This window comes from Ixodes scapularis, unplaced genomic scaffold (assembly GCF_016920785.2).
Source record: "Ixodes scapularis isolate PalLabHiFi unplaced genomic scaffold, ASM1692078v2 PGA_scaffold0__279_contigs__length_252992795, whole genome shotgun sequence".
In the NCBI taxonomy this organism is placed as follows: domain Eukaryota; kingdom Metazoa; phylum Arthropoda; class Arachnida; order Ixodida; family Ixodidae; genus Ixodes; species Ixodes scapularis.
Genome location: NW_024609835.1, coordinates 218,641,907 through 218,661,490, shown reverse-complemented (window position 1 = coordinate 218,661,490; position 19,584 = coordinate 218,641,907). Strand labels below are relative to the sequence as shown.

Genomic DNA, 19,584 nt, shown 5'->3' with positions numbered 1-19,584 from the left:
GGAAACAAAACCCTGTGCCTATGACCCAGTGCATCATGAGAGGGGTGCGCATCAACAGTGGCGCATTCTTGGAAGCTTGTGAGAAAACTCTTTTCCCTTACGTAAGGGTGAAAGTGGATCTGACGAGCGAACAGACGGAGCATATAGCATGGCAAGAACGCACCACGGCCTCACATTGCCAGTGCAGTCTTGGCCAAACCACAACGGCCCATAACAGAGGCAGCTGCAAGCACCAAGGCAATAAATGTTGCAGAAAAAGGGGGACCTGTAAAAAGATAGCAAGTTGTGCAAATACCTGTTCGATAAAAGGTAGTTTTCCTATAAATCTTGTCGTTTCAACGTAAATATAAATGTGTCAAAAACTTGGTATCATCGACAAAACTTTAATCATACGGAGTTTTAGTGGCGCCATCTATTCAAGGTCAACAAAACCGTCACCTTATTTATGCATGCAGTCATAAAAACATGTCAATGCATGTTGCTGTATCAGGCGCTGTGATCTCGTTTCACGTAGACAATGTGAATGCCTCACACTTCGTATACTGTTGCAACAAAGCTGTAGCAGGTACCGTAAAAATAACAGCTCCGGTATTAACCGCAGATTCACCCGCAAATCTCCAAAGAATAGACCCTTTTCACGAGGGCTCCACCATCTTGAATGTCGTCACTTCCAGTATGGGTGAAAACATTGTTTTGCCGTCGCCATGCCAATAGAAGATATTTAGGATATAAGCGTAACTGTCACAGATTCTCATTTGCCACCCCTATATTTTTTACTATTCACAGGTTTAAACGTTTTATTAGTTTTTTGTCACCCATACCGGATATGCGTATTAGGTGGCTGGGGACGAGAGTGCACAAGAAAGGTTTATACACACACGAATCTGCGGTGAACAGCTGATTGAAAGTGATGTCTTGAAACTCTTACCCCTTAGTCATTTGTCTCCTAAATGGCACGCACACGCGAGGGAGTGAGTTTGTCGCACATGTAGAGAAAACACGAGAGGAATAACTTGGCTGTTTTTACCACCTAGGATGTTTTAGGAGTAGGCGTCCTCTATGTAGCCGATTACAAATACAAAAGCAGCCCGTTTCCTTCAAATGAGGAAGACTTCTTCAAATTGGCATCTTTTCCTAACACGGCTTTGGAATGTATGCAGCAGTTAATGCTTGAACTTCTCACACAAACACAGAGCAGCAGAAGAGGGAAATTCACGGTAAATGACCAAAACACAACGGTCCATGTGCCGGAAACCACGAGACGCAGCCATTTCTCCGAGCTTGCTTGCCTTGGTGCCAAATGTCGAAGACTTGCAAAAGTATGAAGGCTCGGCAAGCATGAATTTACCTAAAAAGTCCCTGGAAATGTAGTCTCAATCCAGACGTTATCTCACTTACAACAGTCGTTTGTAATACCATTCGTGAACCCACACAAAAACTATGTGTTTCACGGAGTATCCAAGGGTACCGTAGCCAGTCGCACAGAGCGGACTGGGCGGGCTGCGACACAAGCTCCGCTACGCGGCAACGATTGGCACCGCGTCACTTTTTCTCGGAGCCTGTCAACTTAGCCGATCCTGTAATGTTGTTTGCCGCGCCCGTCATTAGCCCTAAAGGGGGGGGGGGTGATCCGTAGAGAGTGCCGTGTTCGTGGCACAAAAGACCTAACTGTGGTGTCCCCACCATGCCTCCAAGGACAAAGGCAGTCGAGTAAACGGCCTTTTTCTGGCGCTTGCACACTCACGGGTGGGTCGGCTGCTGCTTTGGCTAATTTGGTCACCCCGGCCTAAAACTTGCCTCCGCTTCGTGCTGTCAGGAGTGGGGTGGACAACAACTTCCTAGTTTCAGCCGTCCAGCCGCTGACCATCGATTTCAACCTTCCCCTGCCGGCGCTGAACTTCAACGATGCGAGTCGGCAACCAGCGTGGCTACAACAGTCGGACCTCACCGTTGCAACCAAAGAAGCCAAGGTCCGTAACCTCCCGTACTGCACGGGTCCTGGAGTTGGCGTCGTCCCCTCGTCCTTCGTGACGAATGTAAAAGCTTACCGCTCGTACGGCGCCGGCGTGGTGCAGTTCTCAAGCTCCTTGGTACACCCCGTCGACGAAACTTATGAGTCGAGCCGCTTCCATAAGCTTGCACGGACAGAAGGAGAGATCGGGGACGCATTCTTCGCTGCACCGTGAAATCTCGCAAAGAAGTGCAACTCTGTCATTCGCGGTGGAAGACCGCCTCACAAAAAACGGGCTCGTCGTCGGTTCGCTCGACCCACGGCCGTCGGACTGGCTTTGCAGAAACTCGAAGCCCACGCTCATCGACTTGCCCTTGCAGGCTCGCCGGCACAAGGACGTTGAAAACAAAAAATATGCCACCCCTTTTTTTCCCACAATGCGTGAAGAAGTAAAAGTGATGACTGTTGCACATTCGAACAATGCTGGCAGAATGGTGTCGCCTCGTACCTAAGAACATAGGTAGGAAGTGGTTAACATGCATTGCCGTCACGGTCGGCGTCATGGATGCCACCTTCGCCTGCCACGAGCGCTGCGTGATTGGTAAAGTTAGTGGGTGAGGCGAGACACGGGATCTGCGTGTCAATGTTCTTCATAAGCGCGAGGTCGACATCGAAGTTGCTGGTTACGACGAGCGCTGCGTCATCGTCGCATAGAGCACGGAATCTGCGAAGCACAAAACTGGTGAAACGTCTGTTGCGGGTCGGCCACGTCGAAGGTATTCGCCCGCAGGGTTCGTGGAAGCCAGCCGTTATCTTCGCATTCGGGCCTAAGACAAGTACGGCCTGAGTGCAGCGTCGTCGTTAGAAAAAGTCTGCAACGGCGACAACGTGAGCGAAGGCAAAGGTTTTTCTCGTGTTGTCGAGTGGAGAAGTGAGGGTGTGATTTTGACGTACGGCGACGAGCAAATGGGACGCATAATCTTCCCTCTTCGTGGATCGCAAACCACAATGTGCGCAGCCGATGGGAACGCCCGACTTCTCTCTTTGTGCCACTAGGGGAGACGAGAAGGTGTTTTTCGTCTCTTTTGCGACGACGGACAGCAACCGATACCGACACCGAAATTCTTGAAAAGTGTCACCAATAAAGCCATTGCTTTCAGCGGCGGTTTCGCGGCCCTTCGTGCTCGACGTTGACGTTGCGTCAAACAAATGAGCCAAGACGGCGGCCACTGTAAGGGTTTGAGAGCTTCTCGAAACCGAAGGAGTCAACACTGCCAGCCTTACGCCGGAACGGAGACACTGGGCGACTTCTCCTGTGACGCTTTGCACCAATAATTCGACTGCCCTGCCAGGAAGGTGGCGTGCAACCACTGCCGCCAGAAAGTACATTTTGCGCCTGCGTGTCGCTCCTAGGCCATTTGGTGGAATTGTCGCAAGCGCACGGCCAGTTCGTCATAGTGCACGTGCAAGGCTGCCCCCTCCGGTTCAAGGTAAACTCCGGTGCAGACGTTTTCTTCGTCCCTCGTTCTTTTCCGGATGCCAACCTCGCCGGACACTCCTCTGCCGGGCTACGTAACAATAGCCGCACTCGGGGTCGCCCAGTTCGTCGATTCTGTGACTGACGCCGACCCGCCGAAAACCATCTCGGCGTCGTCTCCGACGGCAGCTTCGCCCTTTTCGTGTCTGGGCACGATGCTGGAAGAGTATCGCATTCGAATCGAACCCAGAGCTGCGTCCTCACCGGGTGTGCCGAAAAGGATCCCCGTCCCTCTTTGTGGAGTGGTGAGACATGAACTCGATGAAATGGAGAAAGAAGGCGTTGTCCGTGACGTCGATGCACCGACGGCATGGTGTGCTGTCGACTGTGCGTCAATTTAACCAACCTCAACTGGGTGGGTCTAAAAGATAAGCACTTTGTGCTGACCGTCGACCCAGTGCTCGAACTGCCGAGAAGCGTTACAGCCTCGAAAACTGGATGCAGCGTCTGGGTTTCATCGGGTGTGCCTTTTCGAAAGCTGCCAGGAGCGTGCAACGTCTATTACTCCTTTCGGGCACTGCTGTAACGGTTGCCTTTGGGTTGACGTTGGCTCCTGAGGCGCTCTAGTACCATAGGTCACTATGAGTCCTTGAGGGGATCGAAGGATGCATGAACATGGTCGACGACACTTTTGTGTTCAGCAAAGGTCGGTCGGAGCACAGCTGGAGACTACAAGTTGTCCTGCGGAGGCTCGGTCCAGCCGGCGTTACCTCGAATGCCTCCAAGTGGTGCTTCGGAGCGTCCTAAGAGTTGTGGTCGCCGCAGAAGCCATCGCTCCCGATCCTGACGAGATAATAATAATTATGATCCTTTTTTTCGACCCAAGAGAGTCAAGGTGTGCTAGAAAGGCCAGAGGACCATACCAGTTGGCCAAGTTTGCCGAAATAAAGAATTTCAGTGATGCAAGTGCTGGGGGGACAAATTGGTATTGAAAGACGTTTCAGTGGATATGCTGATATTGGCCGGCATTTCACAGAAATTATATTTGCTCATTATGGAGTGTAAACATGAAAAGGAGAGAGAGGCTTTATGTCAACTGAAGTCGTTTCGCTATGCCTCACATTTCTACTGATCTTTTAATACCCGTTGTAAATGAAGTTTACTTTAGCCTTGTTCCGAAAAAGAATGCTGCGTGTTTCTTTTGTGTCCTCTCTACTCATTTTCATTCGTAATAAGATATATGATCCAGTATCAAAGAGGAACCCTTAATCATTTTCACATGGAAACTGATTTAGCGGTGCAAGCACATTTCCATTTTCAAGTGACGTGCTAACAGATGTTGGCATCTGCTCCAAAAGTGTCACTGGCTGCTCCAGACCTATAGTTTGCCTGCTACAAAACCTGCTAGGCAAGGTCCAACTGATTTTCATCACTCAAAATCAATAAAAAAAAAAGATATAAGGCTATTGACAAGTATGCTGTAATGTTTGGTGACTATGAACAAAGATAAAGTGCGGTACGGCGACTGTATACCAAAATTATGTGCGGCTTAGTGGCTATGCGCATAGATGCTGCGCGGCTGGGCGACAGATCGTCCTTGTGTCCTCTGGGTCACTAGGCCTGTGGTCTCTTATGAAGTGTGGAAGGGAACGCCACAGCTGGACTGTGCATGAAAGGAATGATATCCGGTGGTGTAGGGTGCGTGCCAGGATAGGGGACATGTCGCTGTTCCGTGCATGGTAGATCAGGGAGGCCAACGGACGGGAGGCACCGGCAGGATGAAGCGTTGTCAAGAGGAACTGGAGAGGTGCCGTGTCATGCCGCAAGGATGGGCTGCCAGCAGACTGAACGGAGTAGCTGTGGAGTTTGCATATCTCTGTAGGAACGAGTGGGGCAATGAACTTTGTAGACCTCTACGTAGGCTGTGTGTCTCTGGACACTGCAATCTTGTCAGACGAGTTTCCTGGTGAGGGAACCAGATTGGTGTCCAGTGCCCGAGCTGTGATTGCATAAGCGTGGTGTACGACATACGCAGAACGCCTGGTCCGGCACCACGTGTGGTACCTTGTGAGAAAGCTGGCATACGACGTGTACGAGCTACGATAGAATTCATGTGCACATCAAACTTGAGCTGTTGGTCCTCCGTAACTCCCTGTATGTTCATTTGAGGCACCTGTTTAGTGGCTGGTTGGCTATTTGCAGACAGTGCTGATCGTTGTGTTTGCGATGGCTGCTGGTGATCTGCGTGGTGACGCACTTTAAGAGGTTGAGAGGCAGCTGATTGTAGACGGGCCGTGTAGTAATGAGGCCAATGTCTTTTTAAAGTTGGTTAAAGTTGTCGGCATAAAGGAGGGAAAGAGACCTGAAATTAGTGGTGACATCATAATGAATATGTTGAACAGCAGTTGTCCGAAGACAGAGCCTTGGGGATACCAGAGGCGACCAACCTGGGAGGGGATCGACAACTATGAAAGAGAACTTGTTGCTGGTTAGAAGTTAGGAGGTCTGTGAGACACCAGAGCAGATTTCCTTCGATGCCATAGTAACCAAGGTTGTCGACCAGCATTGCATGGCTAACATTGTCAAAACCTTGACGAAAATCAGTAGAACGAGTTTGCAGGGGGCTTTACTGTCAAGATGCTCGCTTAGGGTATGGATCGTGAAAGTGAGCGCAGAGTCGCAGCCACGCCCCAGCCTGAATTTATATCGATGAGGTGAAATGAGGTTGTGATATATGCTATACTGCAAGTGCTTAGAGAGCTGCTTGGAAAGAGCTTGCTCTATTGTGTGACAGACCACAGAAGTAGTTCAGATTGGCGATAGCCAGACACATTGCCAGAGTGGGTCCCATGCACCATTGAAGGGAGGAGTGACGTACGCTAGTTTCCAGGAGACTGGATGGCAGCTGAACATGAGAGGGGGGATCGGTGGCCGAGTGGTCTAGCGCACACCAGCTCGGAGCGCGTGGAGCGAAACTCGCGCTGCAGATCCCAGGGATCCTGGGTTCGAGCCCCACCCCTGCCCATTTCGATCTGGATGAGCATCGTACCGGCGTGCGGTCGTGTATCACTACTGTGTGGTGCACGTTCAAGACCCCAGGCTAGCGGTTGTACCGCACTGGCTAAATTTCTCATCTACAGCTGGGAGACTCATCGGCAATGTGAGGCAGACCAAGTTCTAGGCTGTATAAACATACACACAACCCAATTTTTTTTTGTTTTTTTTGAACACGAGAAATTGGTTGAACATCTTTGCAAGAACTGGGGTGATTTGGAACGCTGATGCCTTGAGCACAGCCATCTCTGTTATCACGAGTACGCAGCCTCCAACAGATGTGCAAGGGGTGCGGCACCTGTCGGGCATGTTGAGGCATATCGGACGTTTCCTGCCCAGCCTGTGAACTGTCATGGCGCCGATCCAGCTTCTGTTGAGAAAGGACACAATCTGGACCTGGGGGCTTCTCAGGCTGCCGCTTTCGACTCCCTGAAGCGGATGGCGAGCAGGGTTTCCGATTGGCCACCGGTCTGAGACTTCAATGTGCGTGACGCTGCCCAGCAATGGAGCCAGCAGTCTGATTTCAACACCTGTCATGCTGCACAGGCTCTTTAACCCCTCCGGGAGGGGGAGAAAGTCTGTACTCGGTGACAGGTCAAGAACGAAGTGGAAGCTCCTTCCACCTTTTCCCACTTCGCAACGCAGAGCACTATCCCCTCCGAGCCCTATCTCTTTGCTCTCGGAACTAAATTATGATGATTCGACATCACCTTACAACTCGCTCGTGCCAGCCTCATCAACAAAATTGACCACAGAAGCCCTCAAATTGCGAGACTTCAAATGTTTCCCAGGAGGTACGCCGCACGAACAAGGCTCTTCATTTTTTACGCATTTGATTATAAAAAAAAAAAAATTGTGGGAAAACAAAACAAAAAAAGAACTGCGGTGCAATTTAATAATAATGATATTGAAAGAAACCTGGAAATTCAGTCGTTATAACCTATTATTGTCGTACCTGAACTAGAAACTGATCATTTCCAGTCTAGAAACTCTAGAAACTGATTGTTATAAGCAGTACATAGTTATACATGGTATCGTTATAACTGGATTGGACTGTATACAGAAACTAAAACTAGTGTGTCTAACCTAACCACCAGATAGATGCATTGCCAACATGCGCAAACTGCCCAGACTTTGACGGTACACAAGCAGAGAACATTTGACAACCAAAGCCGAAGCCGAAACAAGCCTTACCGATGTGCAGTTGTGGATGTTCAGAGCTTATTTGACAGGTCATCGCTGTCAGAACTGAAATTCAATAATCTAACATCGCCTCCCGACTCACTTGTACTAGTATCAGCAGCAAGATCGACCGCAGACTCCCTCAAATTGCAGTACAGTCGCCGACCGATTTTTTAGACTTTGCAGGGGCCGAAAAAATGTCCGAACAACGGTACAGTCCGAAAATTCATCATTTTAGAAAGTTTGCCTTCGTTATGTTTAGGCGGGCTTAAAAAAGTTGTGAATAGTGCCTTGCTCCAGGTTATGCCTCCGCTTGCATTCGGCACTTTCTATTAGCTTGAGAATCCCTGCCTTTTCTAACGCTGTGGTCGAGTAGTTTCCACACTTCTTAGCAACACTTTGTGGCAGCAGAAGAGCAGATGGTGCCGTGACGTCCAGGCCAGCGTAGTCCAAAAACATGGTTCACAGAGACAAGGTGAGGGGTGCAACTTCACGCCTCCAGAATGGAGAATGAAGAAAGTAAAATGGCAGCAATGATGATGATAATGACGCGCAGCTAGAGAAGAAAAAAAGCCGTAGCATGGCTTCACCTAGGAGTAGGACCAAGCCAATTCATGTGCAGCCAACATAGAATCTATAATGGCGGCTTCTCGGTGCTGTTTCCCGCTGATTGCTCTCAACAATTTTGTCCGAAAAATCGAACTTTTATTCTTCATGCTGTTTGAAACGTTGATCGTGAATATGCACTATTTCTGTTTGGTAGGTCGCGGTTCCTCCTTTAGGTCCGAAATATTGAACAAGTCCCAGTTATTAGCGTTTGAAAGATCGGTCGGCGGCTGTACTTCAAACGCTTCCGCGGAGGCGTGCCACACGATGAAGATACCATGTTCGCGGCACAAAGCGTCCTTCGTCTGCTGCGTGTTTGGTTATAATAAACCGCTGTCTCTTGGGAAAAAAGAACTCTACAGAAACTGCAACTGAGTGTCTTTCTAGCCGCCAGGTGCTGTATCGTGTCCAGAAACGTATCGGAGGCTTTGCAACGAGGCTTGCAAATCGTCGACCAGCGTTGATGGATTTTGACGGCATGGTACGGAAAGCTTCTGTTGAAGCACAGATTTGTCAGAGGAAAAGCTACTCTATGATTGAAACCACAAAAAAGGTGTGAAGCAATTTGAAAAAGTATAATAATGTGGTAGCGTTTATTGCTTTGGTGTGTGCAGTCGTCTTTCATTCTAAGGTCATGGTTTGGCCTGAACTGGACTGGACTAAGCACGGTGTGGTTCCCGCCGTGCTCTTTCATTCCGTTTGTTTGCTCGTTGCATCCATTTTCCCTCTTGCGTAAGAGGGAATGAATCTTCTCGTACGCTTGCAAGGACGCGTCGCGGGAGGAGAGGAAGGGATAGAGTGGCCGTGGCACAACGTAAGCGACAACGTAAAACCGAGGGACAGCGACGACGCCATTCGTGCGATCGAGGGAAGCCTTGGGGACTGCATCCGGGAGATCAGACTGGCTGTCCGAAGGCAACAGAATGCAGATTGTTGCAAGGTTGGAATTCCTATCCTTTGCCGAGTCTGAGCCCCTGTGCTAAATGCACACGCATTTTGTTGAGAATGGGCATAACAGCAGCAACAATTTCGGCATCATCTTTTTCTTATTTTTGTGACGGGCAGTTGTAGCTTTAAAGGTGCGGTCTGCTCCACAGACTAAATTCGGTCCACCTGGGCTCATAAAAGACGTCAAATTTTGTGCAAGGGTAATAAGACAAGTTAGTGAGAGAACAATTATTTTCAGCAAATCTGTAGCTAAGTTGAAATGCGTACGAGGAGATGACGGCCGTCTGCTGATGTTCTCGTCGTTGCAGATTGCAACTGCCATCATTGTCATTTGCAGCTCTCTTCACATATCTATAACAATTAATTTGACAGGAAGTTCGGAAATAAAAGAAGGAACATATTGCCATAAAAAGTCCTCCTGATTGATTGTGTGCATTCCCGACAGTCGGCGTGAGCACATCGGCACAGTTTTGCATTTTTCTGAGGCAAGCAATAATGAATACCGTATCAATTTTATAAGCTAGGTCGTTGCCCAAGATTACTATGCATTCCACTATGCTGGCAGTTGAATGAGAAAACTGGGAAGTACCAGCGATCGCTTCTTAGTGCCAGAACTTTGTCACTCTCTGTATAGTATGGACAGTGCTTTTCATAATTCACATGTCGCTATAACAATGGGAGAGATTTAAAAAGTCTGCTTATATCGTTGATATTGCACCCTGACAACGAAGCTCTTTGGCCAGTGGCATTATATGGGAGTATACACCTTTTCCACTAAAGCACAACCTTCTTAAATGTCGTCACTTCTGAGATGCGGTAAAACATTGTTTTGATCTCTCCACGCCGCTGGAAGGTCTTTACAAAAAATGTGTGATTGTCACATATTCTTGTTTTGCCTCACCTATTTTTTTCTCGCATATTACAGGTTGAAACGTTTTATTATTTTTTCATCCCGCATACCAGATTCGAAACCCACATGACTGAGAATGACAGGAAACAAAATGTCTATAGTTGGATTGTGCTAGTGCCTTTAAGCTTCTGCAGAGTAAAACTAACTTCCATATCAATATTATTGTAACCTTCATTGCAACCTGTTTTGAGTGTAGTGCAGAGGCTCACAAATCTTTCATTCTTGAAAAATCCTCGACTTCTTATATTAACAGCAAAACTCAAACTAGAAAAATGCTTTACTAGGTGTACGGTCGTGCGAGAAAATTTGGAGACCTGGGGGGAACTCTTCGGGATAAATTGGGGAGCCGCTTGCTCCTGGAAACCTGTTTTGCGAAACACTGATCAACATGCTAGAAATATTAAGAAATTTTGTTGGCAGGCTAGATATTCTTCTATCCAGATTACCGTGTTTCTAGATATTGTCCAGACCCATTGTCTGCGAGGAGGAACTTTTGGCTCAAGAAAGTGTTTCTTCTTTAGATAGCCTGCACCTGGTGCATAGTCTGCACTATCTCTTCATACAAATTTTCCTGACGATAAAAATGGTAAGTGACTAGTTCTCCGACATATAGCACTCCATGCTGGATAGTAAAACAGCATGTATGTAAATTTGTCTTTTCATGATTCTTTTTGTTTTTATAATTCATATTGCCCTAAAAGAACTAAAAATAGGAATTAATGCTTTTTTTTTATTTGGGAGGTATTGCAACCGTGGTTCCTGAAAGACTCCACAGTGATTTATTCACCTCTTATGATTTTACAACTGCAAGTAGTGGACGTCTGTGCAATCAAGATCCAGCTTGGTCCATATTGACCCCTTGTGTCCAGCTACTTTGCACCTTACCTGCTGAGGGCATCCAGGCAGAAGCAGCAGACTGGCAGTCTCAACTTGTTGAGTTAAGCCCAGCGTGAAACAAAGTGATCTCGACAATCAGACGTGGTGACAACTGCGCTGACAACGAGCAAGTTTGAAAAAGTAGATCCTTGTAGAGTCTGCACTTTTAAATTGTCCACACAGTGCAGAAAGTTAACTTCTAAAATGTGTAGTCCGGAAAATATAGGAGTAGCCAACACTTTTCAAAGGTATTTTTAAAGTTGCTAAAAACAATTTTTTTTTTATAATTTAAGATTATTAATGCTATGTTTGAAAAAAATTTAAGCAAAAGGCACTTGCATAGGCATTGGCGAAGTGAGCGATCGAAAGCGTCGCTGTGGTCGGCCCACCACAGTTGGCCGAATGCTGACTATGACGTCAGCAAAGGATGTCTCATCAACGGAAATAAGAGGAATGTAAGAACTTCAATTGTGTTGGCAATGTTTCTTTGAGAGCGCTATGATTTCAGGCTTCCACCTGCTCATTACAAACACCATTGAACTTGTTGTTCACAAGGGAATGACGTCACGAAAGGTAACCAAACGAAGGCACCACCGAAACATCTCACCGCTAATACAGTCAATTGCCTTGGACAAACTGAACCCAGGTTGTTGGTATGGCCATCAGGGCATAAAGAAACCTGCGAATGTAGAATTTGTAACACTTTCAGGGGCAGCATAAGATTTTCTGCTCTCATGCAAAAGTAAATGACACATTAACTTTTTTTTCCCAGAAGTGCATTTTTTGTTGTATATTTTAGATTGGTGACATAGGTCTTCTCTGTCATTTGAAAACTTTGAAAAGTTAATTTTGTGGTGTGAAAGGCCCCTTCATGGAGCAAGTGGTGCTAATGCCACATCCCAACAAACGAAAGTGTGAGGAGCAGTCTTGGTTTAAAACCTGAATTTAACTAATCACAGCGTCCTCTTCTTTTTAACAGCCACCATCTTTGCAAGGCTCAGGAAGCAGATACGGGAGCTGGAAGACCTGAACGCCAACTATGCCCGGCTTCTGACGACGGCCGGTATTCCTCTTAACGGCACTCCCGAAGAGATCTGGGACCACAAGCCCAAAAAGTATTCTCTGAAGCACTCACCGGAAAAGCAACGTGCCTTAGTTACCTGCACAGAGGTGAAGACTGCGCTTCAGTCCTGCCAGCACCACAACACTCCGCCACCACCATCATCACGAGCAGACATCACGGAGCAGCAGACGCAGCGGCAAAGTAATGTATCAGCTACCCAACTTGGCGTCATGCGCGACAGTGCACCCGGCTGCACACTGGTAACACAAGCACTTCCTTCGGCTCCCGTCATGTCCACCGCACAGCCTTCGGCCGTGACGGTGTTCCAGCAGCAACCGTTGGCGGCCATGACTCCGTCGGCCGCGGCAGCCGGCGTCATGTCTCAGCCGATTCTTGTCATCAACGACCAGGGAGTGCCCGTGCTGCAGAATGTTGTCACCTTCCAGAATACCTCCATCATCCTTAACCCACAGGGGCACACCATGGCACGCGCTCCCGGCTCAGTGGTCTCTTTCCCCGGGTCAGAAATGTTGGGCGGAGCGCACGTTCAGCTGGCAACAGCGGGGCAAGGGATGGAGGACTTCGTGGCGGGAGGCCTGGTGCAATGCGACCCTAAGCTGAAGGAGACCAAGCTGTGTGGTGTCCCGCCCATGCAGAATGCGACATTCCTCTCGGGTACCGGCATGATGATGAACCAGCCCATTCTGTCCTACGGAGGAGGGGCGGCCATGATCGCGGGCCAGAACGCGGCACCCTCTCAAGTACCGTCTGCATTTCTCCTCCCCTCTGGGCAAATTATTCCTGTTGTGTCTCAGCCGCAGGTTGTAGGGGCACCTATGCCGCCGCATCTTATGAATGGTCAGGTGATGCCCAATGTTGCATGCACAAACTCTTGCAGTTCTTTGGCTGCTCGCGGAAAGACGATCGTGTGCGAGACTAGCCGGAGTGTTGTCTGCAGGGAGCAAGCATCTGTCACTCAAGCCGTACAGATCAAGACCTCTTCCGTCACTGTTCCCGCATGCAACACCACTACGGCTAGCACATCGTCCCAGCAGAGCTGCTGCAAGAAGCAGCAAAATGTTTGCCCTCAGCACTCGTCATCATCTTCATCAAAGGGCAAGACTCTGCCAGACAGTTCTAAAGGGAAAGCGACATGTATCCACTCGGCGTCTAAACAGGCCCTTTGCACGATTAGGCCCAAGCCGACATCCCAGATGCCAGACTCTAGTCAGACCAAGCCATCGTGTCCACGGAAAGGGAGCAAGAAGGCTGCAAGACCGTGCCTCGAGGTGGCTGCAAAGAAGGCACGCATAGAAGTTGCAAGGTCAGACGAGGAAAATGTTGCGAGCACTACTTCCTGCTCCTCTGCCATCGCCACAGCCCCCAGTCAGGGACTGGAAAGTGTGAGCAGTACCAGCAATAAAGGAACACCGCCCCTTGCAACAGACATCCTGGCACAGGCAACAGAGTCTATCTTCTCGAGCGCCCTTGCACAGTTGCCCCCTCAAGATATTTCTGTCAGCCGATCGAACAGCAACAGTGCCTCCACTCTTGAGTCGGCAACTTTAGCCCTTCAGACTTCGGTATCTACAGGAGTCACGGAGAGGAGCGACACGCTCGTGACGGTTGTCTCTGCGGCTTCGTCGGACACAGGCTCTGGCCAGTTGCCAGACAGCCGTCGTTCTGAAGCATCTATTGCGGTGGAAGCAGTGTGCAGCAATGAAGCTCTTCAAACGACTGTTGACAAGGATTCTGAGGCAGAGGAAACCTTTCAAAGCAGCATGTCCTCTGTCCAGATGGATGCAGAAACTTCATCGCCTGGCCAGGCAACCAGCAACGTGCAGAGGACTTCAGCCAAGGAGGCAGAAGACTCTATTGAAACAACAGATCGCAATGAGTTATCGAGTCTGAGTTTACACTCCATTGTCATGGAGGAGAACATTGACATATCTCCAAGTGTTAGTTCAACAACGTTTACTGAAAGCTATGTCTCTGTTGCTGCAAATAATGGCAGTAACACTATGCCTGATAATGCAAACAAGATGCCCGACTGTGCAGCCTCAATTCTCTGCCAGTTGACTCCACCAAGCAGCAAGGGCAGTGAGGACAATAGCAAAGCATTTGTTTCAAGTACAGACAGCTTGACGTCTGATCAAGAGTTGCCACTTATCCTGAGTATTCCAGAGGATGACGGGCATGGTTCACTTAACAGCAACTCGAACCCTGGACTTTCGTTCCCCTCTCTTTCTCCGGGTGATCAGCTGGAACAGGAATTGGGAAATAATGGAACGAACAAGAATGTGGAGAGCTCCAGCAGCCTTCCTTCATTTTCCATAACTCCTCTTGTACCATCACTGTCAGTGAGCACCGCACAGGCATCAGTCAGTTCTAGTCTGAGCAAAAAAAAAGATTCCACAGAGAGTGTAAACACTTACGCCTACGTCACGTCAGATGCATATCCGGGCCCGCGGTCAGGAGACCTGCATGCCATGGGAAACAGTGGCAGCAAGCAAGACTGCCACCATGCCTCCCGTTCGCCGCAACTGCAGAATTTACCTTCGGCAAAGTTGCTCACGGAGACATCGTGCCACAGTTTTGTTTCAAGTGCACCGCCCACGTTCACAATGCAGTCCAGGAGTCTACAGTTCCCTCCCACACAAGTTCAGAACTCGCACACTGTGCTGCCCGGGTTTTCCTCTGCTCAGGGATTTGCCGCTCCCAAGGAGCCCGATCCTCTTCCTCCGCCAATCGGCAGTGGCAAACCACCGCCTTCCCCTTGCAGGATGGCCCGCGATTCGGGACGCTCCGCAACGCCCAACAAGAGTCTGCCGAGCCAGTTTCCGACGTCCATCAATTCGTACATGGCGACGACCTGCTTCCCTCGACCTGACCAGTACATGGCCGGAGCCCGGAGCTTCAGCACCAGCGGCGGCGTGCTGGGCAGCCACAGCACCTCCCTGTCGTGCTATTCGGCCGAAGCCCTGATCGGGACGCAGAACTTCCTCCCGTCCTCGTACCGCATGGCCCCTCCCTGCACCCAGCTACCAACCACTCAGATGACGTCGTGCCGCCAGTCATCCCGCCCTCAGATATCCTACTCGGCTGAGAGCCTGATCCAGTCGCAGGCAAGCAACTCCAAAAAGGACGCCCTGGGAGGCTCTAAGGAGGCGGCCAGTTTTACTAACCATCCCGGCTTTGGGAATCGGCTACCCTACACCCAGTCCCAGATGAGCGGCCAGTTGCAGAGCAGTAACCACCCACACCAAAGGCAGGTGCCAGCCAGCACGACGCAGCAGAGCCATCAGCTGAATCCCAGCATATCAATTGCCGACAACCGAACCCACGCTCTGCAAGCGTCGGGCGGACCCGCGGCCGTGAACAGTAGCTACCACGTGCAGCAAAACCTGGCCGGCAGCCCAGCCAGGTACCCGCTCCATTCCTACCATCACGGCAAAGATGACTTCCCCAGTCTCCATACAACCTCGTCGTTGCATGCTGCACCTTCCACTTCGCATTCTACCACGCACGGCCATCACCTGCAGCCGGACGCCAGTGCAAGCCAAAACGTCTTTCAGCACCAAAACTACCCGTACCCCAACTTTACACTTGGACACAGTAGTCCTAGTTTCAACGCCTGCTCGTCCCGTCCCGAAGTTCCGCCCCTGAGTCGCGCTCCCTCGAGCTGCCTGCAGTCATCGTCCCCGAGGCAGGCTCACTTCGGGATGCAGGGGCCCCTGCCCACCTCGCAGCAGCAGGGGTGCCTGTTTCCGAGTTCTTCGGGAGCTCCGATCCTGCCTCCTCTTGCCTCGGAGTTTGGGTCCCAATGCTCGGGGCCTCTGGCCCCTCCCCCGCCCGTCTTTGGCAACCTCTCGCAGCACTGTGCTCAGGCGCCCCATCTCGTGAATAACCTGATACCCGGCCCATTTGCAACGACGAGCACCTCGATCTGCAATGCTCCGCTGTCCCTGCCCACGGCCGACGCCGAAAAACAGCCGCGCAGAGAAAAGTCATCGATGCTCCCGACTTCGGAACCGCATTGCTCCGATACCACCGAAAAGCAGAATCCCAAGTCTAAATCAAAAAAGAACAAAGCGTCCAGTTCCTCGCACAATTCCGTCACCGCCATCCCTTACTTTCCGGATTTCATGAGAACCGAATCTCAGAATCACGCATTGCTGCAGCTGCCACCACCTCCGGCCGGAGTTGCCGCGGCGCCCGTGACCACACAAAAGCTACCTCACTCCTCGTCATCCTGGCAGCATCAGCAGCATCATAAAGCGGTCCGCAGCAACGCAGAACCAGAGTGCAGCACCAACTCGAGCAGCGTGGCGTACAATCCCCTCTTCAGGCCACAGTCTCAAAACAGCATCAACCTCAACCTGAATGCTCCCGGGCCGCCTCCCCCTTCGGCACCTCACTCATTGGCACCTCCTTCCTTCTCGCATCATCACAGCCCACTGCAGAGGAGCAGTCAGCAGAGCTCATCCTCGTCGATCCCCAACCCCACCTCGACGACCACGTCGGCCGTGCAGGGTCACTACGCGAACTGTGCAGTTACGCCGTCGCATCACGTGCCCAACTTCAACCTGAGCAACATTTTTCCAGACATCGGTGCCGGTTCGGCCGAACAGAGTCGGGGGTCGTCCGCGCACTTTTACCCACCAAGTCGCATGCTTCACAACTCATTCAACCACATCCTGCCTCCTCCTCCTCCACCAGCTCCGCACAACAACTTTGTACCGTCGGGTCACCACTCGCACGCGCCGTCTTTCTCTAACGTCATACCGCCACTCACCTTCCCGATGCACGAGCACTGAGCATCCTGAATTCCGATTGCTCTTGCTGTTTTTTTTTGTTTTTTTAACTTCAAAGTATTCTGGGGAGTGGACACAAGCCATAGTTTACTTCTTCAGGCTGGTACTACAGATTGCTTTGATATCTTTTGTATATTTCTCGTTTGTGCCTCATTGATATAGCAAACTGAACGAGCACAATTTATAGATGAGCATGGGACTTACCTACCTCTAGTTTTCTTCGTCTCACATATGTCATACTGACTATTTCTTCAATAATTAACTTTTCTCGGCTGGAATCATCGATCAGCCGCTTTTCAGTGTTTCAGTGATAACTGTTTTGTGAGACCTGGATGCCTTTGCACTCCAAACTAAATTGATTCAATGTACTGTGGGTTGTTCAGCATTTGGGTATCGGGGGTTCAAAAGCTCACATTCTCTACAAGGGTTGACTGAAAAGTTGGCCTGTTTGCTCAGCAGTCTGGGAAGAAAGAACATACTAACAATCAAACAGTGAACCTTCTTTGAGAGGGAATACTATTTTAGTGTAATTGTTTCCTTGTAGAGTGTGTGCCTCGCGTGTGAGACAAGTGTTCTCATTTCGAGAACCAAAGGCTTTAAGCTTTTGATTTGTGTGCATTTAATCAGGGAGAAAACGTGGTTTTATTAAGTGGATTCTAAATACAGACATCTTCCTTTTTAAAGGTGAAGAAAATATGCAATCAGTAGGTTGCCTTGACCTTCTTATATTGATGATATCAGGATGCAAACATGTGTGAACAAAACTGCACCTTACAGTATTTTAGGGCCCACGTAGAGCCAATTTCCTTCAGAGATACATACAGGAAACAAAAAGTATTTCCATGCATAGCACTGTTGAGGCAATTTAATTCTACCCCACAAATGTCTAGCCATAGACTTTTTTGAGAAGCACCATAGAAAGTATATGGGTTCTTAACCATTTGTCTACACACTTCTGTTAGAACTACTCATACTTCTCTGATGTCAAATGCAAGATTCCGAAAGTTTTTTTATAACTGGTCAAAACTAAAATGGTATTGAAAGGTTAGGTGAAAGACAAACATCTGGGATTTTTGTTTAACATCAAGAAAATCTGCCTTTACCTTGAGGAACAGTGTGTTGCAGGATGAAACCATTATAGAACAGCGTAGCAGTTCTGAACTTGCACATTTCTGGTTTGTCCTTACTAGAGCTCTGCTTTTTTCTCGTTGTGCTTTTCTCCCGTTGCTTAGCTTGCCTACACGTTATACTTGTCAGCTGATTTTATTTTTATACACAATAATACCTTTTTTTTTTGTATGGAAGGAAACTTTGAGCCATTGATTGCATGGCATACAAAAGTATGTGAGAGCTTGATACAGGGGTAGCTTTGAATGGTGACTTTATTAAACAGTCAGTTTGTTTTTAAGCATCTTTTGCTGACTCAACATTTTACAATTTAATGCAGATCATTCAGGGGGCATACAATGACAGGATAATTGTGCGACTTGTATCTGTAGCATGCTGTGGCAGCTTTTTCACTGCACCAGAGGCAGCAAACTAACGAGTTGACTCCTCCGATATTATCCTCACTGTCTACCGCTTTTGTTCTGGCAAAATAGTTGCCACAGGCACGTTGCATGTGCTTGACATTTGCCTCTGAAATATGCTTTTGTGGAACATGCTAAATATGTGTGACAGATATCCTTATAAAAGGTTAGGGTGCAAATGAGCGGGTGAAGGTTTAACATAATTTAAAACTAACCCCCAAGACTGGGGAAAAGACGAAGGAGAACAACACGCAGACACTCTGTGTGTTGTGTTGTCCTTCATATTTTCCTTAGTCTCGGGGGGGGGGGGGGGGGGGGGGGGGGGTCGGGTCGGGTCGGGTCGGGTCTTAAAGCAAAACTTAAAAAAAAAAAAGATATTCTTGCTTTTTTTTGCAGTAGCATGAAAACTCCGATCTTTTGTTAAATTATCCAGACACCAAGGACAATGCTTACAATGTAGGTACGTGAACTGGCCGGACCTGCTCAACTTATCAATACAATATATTTAAAAAAAATCTCAATATGGGCGGTTCATGATTGCACATGCAAAGTGCTACATTCACGTTTTTGCTTTAGAACAGTTGCTGCTGCAGATGTCGGCATGTGCGCTGCATATAACTATGCTGACAGCATACTCCCCGGTACCCGAGTAATTTCGCAAAAGGCCTACGAGAGGTAACATACCCATGTATATTACATTGCTTTTGTGTGCAGGAACTTAAGTCATTGATAGCATCTGTCTATATCTTGGAGAAGTGTTGTATCATTTTATGTTAAAATTGTGATATGTAGTAGATGATGGCTTTTTTTTTTTACGAAAAACAAATAACTGACTATTAATGCTTTTTTTTTTGGAACACGGCTGCCTAACAAAGCAGTAATTCAGTGGCTACAAAAGCAACATGCTTTTTTTCTGTCCCAGTTTTTTTTTTTTTTTTTCCTTTGTGCGGCACATGGTTTTGAGGGACGCAAGATGGTGCACTGTGGTTATTTCTGTTTATAAATATTGGTGTATGCAATTTGTGGAACATTGCATTGTTTAGCCAATGTGTTTGTAAGATAAATGTGTGGAATGTGAGCAATGTTTTGAATGAGTGCAAGTGTACTTTTCTCACATGCATTTGTTGAAGTACTGACGAATTAACCGGTGAATATTCACGCCATACATGTAAGC

General features: G+C 48.6%; 1 protein-coding gene across 1 annotated transcript in view; it reads left to right on the top strand.

Moving 5' to 3' along the window:
• The window catches only part of LOC120845313 (serine-rich adhesin for platelets-like), a 70,246-nt gene extending 50,862 nt beyond the window's left edge, over positions 1-19,384 (top strand). Inside the window, exon 5 of the mRNA XM_040503426.2 lies at positions 11,984-19,384. Within this exon, the coding sequence (XP_040359360.1) occupies positions 11,984-16,884 (4,901 nt within the window). The 3' untranslated portion in view covers positions 16,885-19,384. The remainder of the gene's footprint in view (positions 1-11,983) is intronic.
• Positions 19,385-19,584: the final 200 nt, after the last annotated feature.